Raw genomic sequence first — 10,782 nt, 5'->3', positions numbered from 1 at the left:
ATTTCTTACCAGGCTGTTTCTTCATATATAAAAACATGATAATTTCTGCTTTACAGTTTGCTGTGAAAAATCATTCAACAAAATTTTTTTTAAAGACTTTATTTATTTGACAGAAAGAGACACAGTGAGAGAGCGAACACAAGCAGGGGGTGTGGGAGAGAGAGAAGAAGGCTTCCCGCTGAGCAGGGAGCCTAATGTGGGGCTCGATCCCAGGACCCTGGGATCATGACCTGAGCCGAAGACAGACGCTTAACGACTGAGCCACCCAGGTGCCCCTCATTCAACAAATATTTATTGAGATATTAATTGAATTTTGATCCCTGCCAGCTTCTGAGGAGTTTTCTTTTTAATAAAGAGATTTGTGTTAGTGCCTGCCAAGCAAATGCTTTTCTTTTTATTTTTTTTAAATAGGGAGTTTGCTTGGCAAATATGTGGAGGGATTGAGGGAACGGGTCAGTATTAATTACAGGACAGTTAATAGAATATAATACAGATGTATCAGATTATGCTCAATGGAGACCACTTTTTTCACAAGGAGAGTCAGACACTGCCTCACATCAGTGTCTAGGAGGCTGGCTCAAGACGCTGATGAAGGTGCGGGGAGTTTCCCATCAACCCTTTCGGCTTGCCTAGCCTCCTAACAGCACCTCCCACAGTGCTCCGGGGCTCCCCAGTCACGTGACAGGGGTGGTTAGACTCGACCAGAGGGAAGCTGATGCGCAGTCCAGGTGGCGGGGGCTGCTACTCTTTCCTTCCACCTCCTTAACTCCCAATCCTGCGTGATCTCGCGTGAAAGGGGGAGTATCTTCTCGCGAGAGCTAGGTCGGGATCCCTCCAGGACCGCCTCCGTGGAGAGGAGGAGGAGGAGGAGGCGGAGGCGGAGGGAGGAGGAGGAGGAGGAGGCCCCGTCGCGGCCTCCGCCGCCGCCAACGGGGCTGTCCCTATAGCTCCCGATGGAGTTTGAGGTCGTGAAACCGCCGCCGAGCTCTGCCCCGGCGAGACGAGGCGCCTCCGTCGCCGAGCCGCGCCGTCGCGGGGCTCCCGGGAGCGGCCCTTAGCGACCCCGCCCGGGCCCCCACAGGTAGGGCGGGGGCGGGCACGATGCGGCTCGGGCCCTAGCTCGGGTCCCTAAGTCCTCGGCGGTCGGGCGGGAGACCGGTCTCAGCCCGGGGCCTGTGTGCTGTCGTCGCCGGTGCCCTGAGGGTTGGGAACTGAGGGCCGCACCTGACGCTCGGACCGGGCCCGGAGTCCGGGGCCTGCGGAGGCCCCTCTCTCTGGTAGGGCTTTTTCAATACCGAGCGCCCGGCGCAAATGGCCACCTCCCTTCGACACCGGCGGAGGGGAAGCCTCTGACCCCTGAGGAACCTACCCAAGCAGAGGCCAGGGTTCTCTCTCCCTTTTCTACACCAGTTGGCAAGAGGGGTTTTGGAGGGGGTCCTCGAAACCAAGCCCTCTCCTAGCTTTTCGGCTTTCTGTCCTGGGGCTTCCCGAGATCCCAGAGCAGGGATGGTGGAGGCGATCTGAGTGGTAAATAGGGACCGCGGCCAAACAATGCCCTGGGAGGGCTTAACCTCCTGGGAACGAAATGGCCGGACCAGAGTGGTTGCACGGTGGATGTGACGGAGCAATGGCATGAAACACGGCCAGGGAATTCTGCTGTGGCTTTCTTCTTCCCCTCTTTCATTTTTCCTTCTTGGGGAAGCCTCTTAAGGAGACTCTTCCACCATCTTAGAAGAATGGTAGAAAGCATCTTTGTTTCTCAGAAGCAGCTCTACTTTTCTCTGCCCTTAGCTTTCAAGAAGGGAGAACATGAGAGTAGCTGTCATTTCCATCCTTCTAATCACAGAGGAGTTTAAGATACCGGCAAGGTAGAACCTTGACACCAAAATAGTCTCAAGTAATCACTGACATGAAGTAGATCTAATCTCGTGATTCCCAGCCTGTTTTATTTTTAAATAACCACCTAGGTTCCCTTCTTTTAATTCCTGCTCTCTCCTTACCTGGGCCCCTTTTTAATTCCTACTCTCCCCCCAAACCGCTGTGACTAGAATAACTTTTTATTACAAAGTGCTTAAGTAATCTTTTTTCCATTTTTGTGTTATTCTAACTATTAAGTTCCAATAGGAACTTTTGACTAACCCGAGAATGCAAACGTTGCTACACTACACTGATATAATTTCACCCAAAAGCAAAGAAACAAATGTTTTAGTTACCCTGTGCAGCCTTTTTCTAGTTAAATACACAAATTTAGTTAAGGCTTTTCAAACATTAAGAAAAGTTCATGTATTTTGCCATTATTACCTTCTTTTACTATCTAAAAAGCAACACCGCTGTTATAACATCCTTTTCCTGTGTTCATTCCACATTAGTTTTTGAAGGAATAGAGGCCATTAAATCCTGTCAAATTTTTTAATGTTGTTATTATTGTTAATTTGGAGATTCATGTTTTCCAAATTTTAGAGTTTGGAAAATTGCTGGAAGGACAAAATGTTAAGCGTATATACCAAACATGTTTAGAAAAAGCAGATGTTAAAATTCAAATTGCCTCCTATTCTTTGAAGATTTAATTGCAGTTCTGTTCATTAGTGGATCCTTTGAGTTACTCCTGATCTGTTATTACTGTTGTGTTGACCTGACATATAAGACCTATGTCCTTTGTTCATATGTTTTCATTAATTGTTCGTATGTTTTCATTAATTCACTTTCTGCTTTTGTAATTTGCTATATCTTCCAGTCTGAAAAAGCTAACAAAAATTCTTTTGGGGGGGAAGCATTCTTTTAACACAAAATTTTGTGTTCAGAAATGAAACTTCGAAGCTATATGCAGTATCTAAGAATGCTAAATAAACTTATAACAAGGCCTTATTATAATAAGCACTTATTGTTTTGGTTGGACTGCATTGAAGTTTCACTTTCTAGTTATTGAAAAAGGAAGCATGTGGTAAAATAAAGCGAGCTGAAAATCAAAAGTAATGTTTTGCATCCAGTCTCCTAACTGTTGTAAGTTACATCTTTATATTTCTCAGGTTTTCTGGTTTTATGAAAACTTAAGTGTGGTTGTGACTTTCACCTCAAATTCTTAATAAAAGTTAGTTTTGATTATTACTTTATAATTTTAAGTACTCTGGAGTTGCACTGTCCAATACAAGCCAATAGCCACATGTGGCAATTGAGCACTTGAAATGTGGCTAGTGTGAATTGAGATGTGGTATCACTGTAAAATAAAATACACACCAGATTTCAGAGACTTAGTGCAAAAAAAAATAAGCTACTTTAATAATTTTTTATATTGATTACATGTTGAAATGATATTTTGGATAAATTGGGTTAAATTCTATTATTAAAATTAATATCATCTGTTTTCCCTTTTTTAATATGAATACTAGAAAACTTTAAATTACTTGTGGCTCACATCGTGTTTTTATTAGACAGCACTGTTTAAAACAGCACTGCTCTTCTGAGAAATAAATTACCTGAATAAAAGTAGGCACATGAAAACCAAAAATTTCCTGACAGTATCATCTTGCAATCAGAATAACCAAAAAGCTAAGGACTTTGATAATATGAAGGATAAAGTTATCCAGTGGCCATTGTTTGATAGGCAGAAGTGAGTAAGTTCTGTCTCAAAAATAAATATTGTTCATATCTTGTCATCACCAAAGCAAAACTTTATTGGATATGCTAATTAAAATAGAAAATTATCCCATTAGTGTTAACTAGAAGACATGGGAAATTAAATCTTATACTGGTTAAAAAACTGAGTTCAGGCTCAGGGTGGATTTAAGAAAAAACTTGAGGCCTGTATCTTTCCTAACTTATACTAAAGTCACTTATAATAGCAGTCTTTAAAACTGTACTTCAGTTCCTTTTCCTCCAGTCCCTTCAGTATGTTTGAGTGCCGAGTTTTAGAGTTTGCAGATTATTTCCATTGGTTTTGTTTGCTGTTTTATAGGCTAAGGTCTCAATTGTACCTGATGCTTTAAATAATAACTTTTGAAGTCCAAAACTGATTATTTGTAAGGTTTCTGAACTAAGAAGTACTTTTCAGTACTTTTCATTTCAGGAGCTTAAATTCCTCACATGGGTGAACTAAAATGAAAACAATGAATGTCTTAATTAACAGACTTGAGCCCTAATGTCTAGATTTTTATGAAGAGAATTGTAAAATACTAGATATTTTTTATTATACAATAGTGAAAGAAGCATAAACTTTATTCTGGCACTTTAAAATCAGGTGGCATAGTCCAGAACTGGCTGCATAATGTCATGGTGGACTAATAACAAAAAATGAGAGTACTTAGCTGGTATGCAGTTTGCTCTTAATAAAGCAATGCATAATTTGCATCATATCAGAGATGTCTATTAATTACTCTTTCTATTTTACAAGTTAGTATTCATAACAAGGAACTTACAGCCTGGAAAATTACTTGAGGAAAATCTTTAAGGTCGCACCTATAATGTAGTGTTTCTTCTCTGCTTTATCTTGTTATTCTTCTTCAATTTTACTAACTAGTAACTGAAAGTTACTTCGTTATTACAAGTAATTTAATTAGAATGTTTTTCTTAAATAGTCTCTTTATGTATTTAGAGTTGTGGGCTTTTTGTTTGTTTTGAGTTTTGGCTTTTTAATCCATTTTATCTCAGTTTGAGATGTTTTGGGACTATCTTCAGGTTTGATACTTGACTGTTAACTCTAAGTGTTATTAGCAATTTAGAATTCCAGAGAGTCAAGTAAGTTACTATGGAATTAATAAAGACAATAGGCTATTTATCATTTTTGGTTATAAAAATACTTCCTAGGTAAATGTTTACGAAGTGCCTTTTTTAAAGAAATGAAAGTCAAAAAAAAGGAAGAAATGAAAGTCACTTTTGCCATCCCGAATTAAAAATTTCGGTGGACTATATAAGCTGCTTCTGTGTTTTAGATAAAATTTTATTTTGTCTTTATCTTAATTGAGGAATCTAGAATTTATTGATAATGGTACTGAAAAAAACATTTAAAAAAAAAACTTTTCCTATGACTTATTATATAAGGAGAATTTAGTACATACTTTTCCTGTCAGAAAGTTAGACTCTGACACATAGCAGGAGAATTTGGCAGAATTACTCACCAATTTTGGCAGAATTTTTCTTTTTCTTTTTTTTTAAGGTATTCAGTTTCTATTAGAAATCAAAGTTCTCATTATTAATTATATTACAGCATCTGGTGTTTATAGACCTAGAAACACATGGGAGATATTATAACATAAAACTATCAAGTATATTCTGGAGTAGTTTGAAATACTTGAAAACTAACACGTGAAAGAAAATATGAAAGATAGCATTTTTATGTTTAGTTCAAACTTAAACGGCTTCTCCCACCCCCGACTCATTTACTAATGTAAAGCATTTCAGGGTGATCTTGGAAAACGAAATAAGGAAAAAGTGTTTCCTACTAGTTTCCTATTACACAGTGTGATACCCTAACCCACAAAATGAGCATTTCCAAACAGGTGGCCATTATGAAAAAATAGATGCAGTGTCTTGTTTTGATAAATATTTTATTGGTTCAGGTTATTAACTAAATTAGGGTTCTCAGTAGATTTAAGATAAAATGACTTCTCCCTCAGAAGCCTTTTCCTTGTATAATCCTACAGCCTAGAAAACTGAACATTTCAAATGTTAAATAGCTTCAAGAAGTGATGTGTTCACCTGTTCAGTGCTCATCTTTAAAGTTGGAAGCAGACTAACTGGGTTTAAGATTGATGGCATTAATAGATGTGGCAATGCAAGGGTAAAAAGTATAAAATAAGTATAACTTGCAAGATTGGGCTAGTTTAAAAATAAAGATATTAGATACTTTACATTAGAACTGTTTGAGGAGAAATTTGTACAGGGTGCTTTTTATATAACAAGCCCTGTGATTCATTTACCAAGATATTTTTTGAAACCTTAGTTTTTGTGAACATAAAAGCAAAATAAAAGCTAACAGAATTCTTCATTTGGATGTGGGGATATTGGAGAATCAGTTATATACTTTTCTGTCTTGAATCTGACTATAGTTTTAAACATCTAATTTCTGTGGAACTAAGATATTTGGATTGGTAAACATTCTTATGAAATAAAGTAGTGGCTATTTAATTGCCCTAAATACCTAGATATCTGTTCACCAGAGAACCTTTGTCAGACTTATGTAAGTTTTGAATTGGAAAATATGAAAAATTTGTGAAATGTAGAGTGTTCAAGTTAGGTATCTAAAGATTTTAGAGTGCAGTATAGTTTTGATACCAAATATTTTATTACAAATCATGGAATAAATATTTTAATCTTAGGAAAAAGAATTCTATCATTTTTTTCCATGTGCCTTTTAATCATATGTAAAGATAAAAATTTATATTTTGCTTTTTTTTCCTGTTTAGAATTATTAGGTGAGAATATTGCTTTATTCTTCCATATCTTGCTCATTGGACCTGACAGTTTGGGGTTGTGTATCTGTATACCTCTCTCACTAAAAGATACGTTTTGTCAAAAGTATTGTAGGGAACCACACTCTAGATTTGTAAGACAGTTTTTTTTTAACTTTGGCACTGTATTTCTGTATTTTAAGGTTAGCATCTTTTTTTAAAAAATTTTTGGACAAACTGCTCTGTCATCATCATCTCATATACTTTGATTTTCAGTACCTTTGTTGGCCTCTTAGTCAAATCTTGACCAGAGATTTCCTCTTTTGTGAAGCTGCCAAGTTGGACATATCCTTATCTGACTTGGTCATTTCAGGTGGCTGTTTCTTCACACTTGACTCACTATAATATTCTTTGGATCAATAGTTTTCAAAGTCCAATAACTCTTAGACCATTTCTTAATATATTTGGGGGTAGTAGCTATCCAGAAAACCCAAGCAATCCAAAGTAATTTGTGTTCCTAAAAATGAAACGTGGAAAGTTAATCTACTTATTTGATGTGGTCATTAAGAAAAATACATAAAAGCTTTAATAGTCGACTATTCTTTGAGCAACCAATATAAATATGTTTAGTTGAAAAGGGCACTATACAGATATTGTTTCTGGACAAAATTTCAGAAATTTAACAAATTCAGCAAATAGATTAAAGAAAAAGACATCCAAAGCATATAAAATTATTCAGAGTATTTTAGGTTTTGAAGCTGTGATGGTTGACTTAAGCAGTTAACTCTTAAAAGGTGAATGATGAATATTATGTGGGTTAATTCTTACTTTTGTCCATTTCCAGCTTACAAAACACTACACAGCAAAATAATGATCTGCTAGACTGCTAACCCGAGCATCCAGCTTCCACAATGCCTGTGCAGGCAGCTCAATGGACAGAATTTCTGTCCTGTCCAATCTGCTATAATGAATTTGATGAGAATGTGCACAAACCCATCAGTTTAGGTTGTTCACACACTGTTTGCAAGACCTGCTTGAATAAACTTCACCGAAAAGCTTGTCCTTTTGACCAGACTGCCATCAACACAGACATTGATGTGCTTCCTGTCAACTTTGCACTTCTCCAGTTAGTTGGAGCCCAGGTAAGCTTTCAAGGTTTTACTAATTTGGTGTATGTAATAATTATAGACCTTTGTTCATTAAGGGGTACAAAGTGTGTCTAGTGATACTTGAGACCTCAAAAATATTCAGTATATCTGATGTCATGATTGTATTCTGCAAAAATTTTCTTTAGATAATGTCATAAATCCTTATGCAAAACCATAAATTCCATTATAGTTATGTGTTTCCTTGTGTTCAGTGCAGTGGTCAAAATTTATGTTTATAATTTATTTTGGTGGATAAGGAACATTTTTAAATAAGCATATTCATTAGGTGATATGAAAAGAAATATATTCAAAGCTTTGGCTAGATACTAATCAACTGGGACCCTCAAATGGAGGTTTTGGAGTCTTTTTTTTAACTTCACTTGACTTTCAGGATAATATTACAAATGAGAAAATAAGGTCTATTTAGGGATGAACCAATTTCCAGAGTATCAGTACCAAATTCTTCACAGTTTCTTATGCTCATGTGTTATAAAATTAATATTTCTTGTTTATAATCACTTTACTGAAATCAGACCAAGACCCTAGACTTATAATAATTTCCATTTAATAAAGTCTTACTTTGTTAGGTATGATAGTAAGTATTCAACAACTGTTATTACTAATTCTTTCCATAGCTCTTCAGATAGTTATTTGCATTTTACAGGTGAGGAAGAAGATGAAATTCTGTACATCATGCACTATATATTAAAGCAAGAAAGGACTTTTCTGTTTAATCACTTCTTAGAAAGTTCAGTGAATTAAAAATATTCCATTCTTTTAGTGTCTTGATATTTGAAGTTTTTCTTTTAAAACATATTTATTTTCAGTGTTCATAATCCAGTTAGACACTGTGAAATCAAGGTGCACCTATAATCAATAGTATGTCATAATTGGCAGCAGTTTTTCTTTTTTTTTCTTCAAGATTTTATTTATTTATTTATTTGAGAGAGTGAAAGAGAGAAAAACAGCATGAGAGGGGATAGGGTCAGCGGGAGAAGCAGGCTCCCCGTGGAGCCGGGAGCCCAACGTGGGACTCAATCCCAGGACTCCGGGATCATGACCTGAGCCGAAGGCAGTCGCCTAACCAACTGAGCCACCCAGGCGCCCGGCAGCAGTTTTTCTTAATGGCATGTAAAATAACAGTGCCTTTTGCAAACAGTGGCATCTTAGATCCATAAATACTATACTAGCTACCTGCCATTTATTTAGCGTCTGCTATATAGGTCAGGTATTATGTTTTGTCATTTATAAATGTCCTCTCAATTGGGTTTAATAGCCTACAGGCTTATACAGTGTGATTTCTGTTACCTTTAAAGCCCCACCTGCTACTACTGACGTCATTCTTTCTGCTTAAGCTATATTGCTTCCTAGCCAGTTGTTAAATATGCCAAACATGTTCCCACCTGAGGGATTTGGTAGCGACTGTTATCTTTGCCTAGAATGTTTATTACCTCTCCTCTTTCAAGTCTTTATTCAAATGTCATGATTCCCAAGGAAGCCTATCCTGACCACACCTGTTAAAATTGCAGCCCCTCTCCAGCACTCCCAATCCCCCTTATCATTGCTGTGTAATTTTTACTGATCACTTTCTATCATACTACCTATTTATTTATTATGTTTTTTGATTTACTGGCTCCATCCTCTCTCTTCACGAGAATGTAAGCTCTCCAGGGGCAAGAAATTTTGTCTGTTTTGCTCACTGATAGTTGCCTAATGCCCAAAACTATGTTTGGAACATGTTAAGTACTCCATAACTACAAGTATTTTTTAAAGATTTTATTTATTTATTTGAGAGAGAGCAGAGCGAGAGAGTGAGCACACGAGTAGGGGGGGAAGGGCAGAGAGAGAGAGGGAGAAGCAGGCTCCCCACTTGGGCAGGGAGCCAGACACGGGGCTCAATCCCAGGACCCTGGGATCACGACCTGAGCCAAAGGCAGACACTTAACTGAGCGCCCTAATATACTTAATAAATACAAATATTTGTTGGATTAAATGGAATTTTCATAGTGGCAGTATGAAATAAGGATTTTCATCTCCATTTTTCAAATAGGAAAACCATGAGTTGGAGCAGTTAAGTGATTTACTCAAGATCACTCATGGAAGTGGCAGAGCTGCAGTTTATGCCCAGGTTTTGACCTTTCATTAAGGTCTTGGGGCTCCTGGGTGGCTCAGTCAGTTGAGTGTCTGACTTTTGACCTCAGCTCAGGTCTTGATCTCAGGGTCGTGAGTTCAGGCTCCACATTGAGCTCCATGCTGGGCATGGAGCCTACTTAAAAAAAAAAAAAAAATATTGTGTCTTGTGGTGTTTCTATTCTACAAAAAGGGGACAGACCATTATCAATAAATATAATAAGTAAATTACATAGTGAGAAGGTGTGCTGAGTACTTTTTTTCCTAGTTATCTTAAAATACCTTTTTTTTAAAGTTGCAAAAAATAATGTACAGAGAACCTGTATAACTTTCTGTAACTTCCCCTAATGTTAATATCTGTCAAAATTATAGCATAGTTATTAAGCTTAAGAAATTAACATTGATACAATATTATTAACTACTTGCTGCTTTTTCCATTTATTAATACACCGAGCCCCTGCTATTAAGTATAGTAACCTTGGTTCTTGGAAAGCAGTTTGGCTCGGTGTTCGGCTTTAATTTTACTTAAACTACTTTGATGTATTATCTCTGTATTATAATTTTTATACTCACCAAGATTATTATCAGATATATAAATAACAGTTCCATGAGCTGGATGAATGTATTTCCTCGATTTTTCTTTGTTTTTAGGTACCAGATCATCAGTCAATAAAGTTAAGTAATTTAGGTGAGAACAAACACTATGAGGTTGCAAAGAAATGTGTTGAGGATTTGGCACTCTACTTGAAACCACTAAGTGGAGGTAAAGGTAAGTTCATAAAAAGTCTTTTTACTGGTGAGCAGGATTTGGTAATATACCCTATTAAATTTTGAGATTTATTTTTTAAATTTTTTAAAGATATTTATTTATTTGACGGAGAGAGAGAGCACAAATAAGCAGAGCAGCAGGCAGAGGGAGAGGGAGAAGCAGGCTCCCTGCTGAGCACAGAGCTCAATGTGGGTCTCAATCCCAGGACCGTGGGATCATGACCTGAGCCGAAGGCAGACGCTTAACCGACTGAGCCACCCAGGCGCCCCTAATTTTAAGTTTTAAAAGTTTGGACAATTCTTGGAAAATGAAAATAACCAATATTGTTACTATTTTAAGAATTCATCAGACA

The 10,782-nt window shown here is 37.2% G+C and overlaps 1 protein-coding gene across 5 annotated transcripts in view; it reads left to right on the top strand.

Annotated features, from left to right (window-relative positions):
- Positions 1–710: 710 nt before the first annotated feature.
- RC3H2 (ring finger and CCCH-type domains 2) overlaps positions 711–10,782 on the top strand; it is a 50,779-nt gene continuing 40,707 nt past the window's right edge. For 3 of the 5 annotated variants that reach the window (XM_036107861.2, XM_036107857.2, XM_036107860.2), the window contains exons 1-3: positions 711–1,081; positions 7,228–7,525; positions 10,313–10,430. In XM_036107861.2, coding sequence (XP_035963754.1) covers positions 7,295–7,525; positions 10,313–10,430 — 349 coding nt within the window. In that variant the 5' untranslated portion in view covers positions 711–1,081; positions 7,228–7,294. The remainder of the gene's footprint in view (positions 1,082–7,227; positions 7,526–10,312; positions 10,431–10,782) is intronic. The other 2 variants (XM_036107858.2, XM_036107856.2) reach the window with 1 other exon arrangement.

This window comes from Halichoerus grypus, chromosome 14 (assembly GCF_964656455.1).
Source record: "Halichoerus grypus chromosome 14, mHalGry1.hap1.1, whole genome shotgun sequence".
NCBI lineage: Eukaryota > Metazoa > Chordata > Mammalia > Carnivora > Phocidae > Halichoerus > Halichoerus grypus.
Note: the sequence above shows the minus strand (reverse complement) of the source record. Positions and strands in the feature narration are given on the sequence as shown.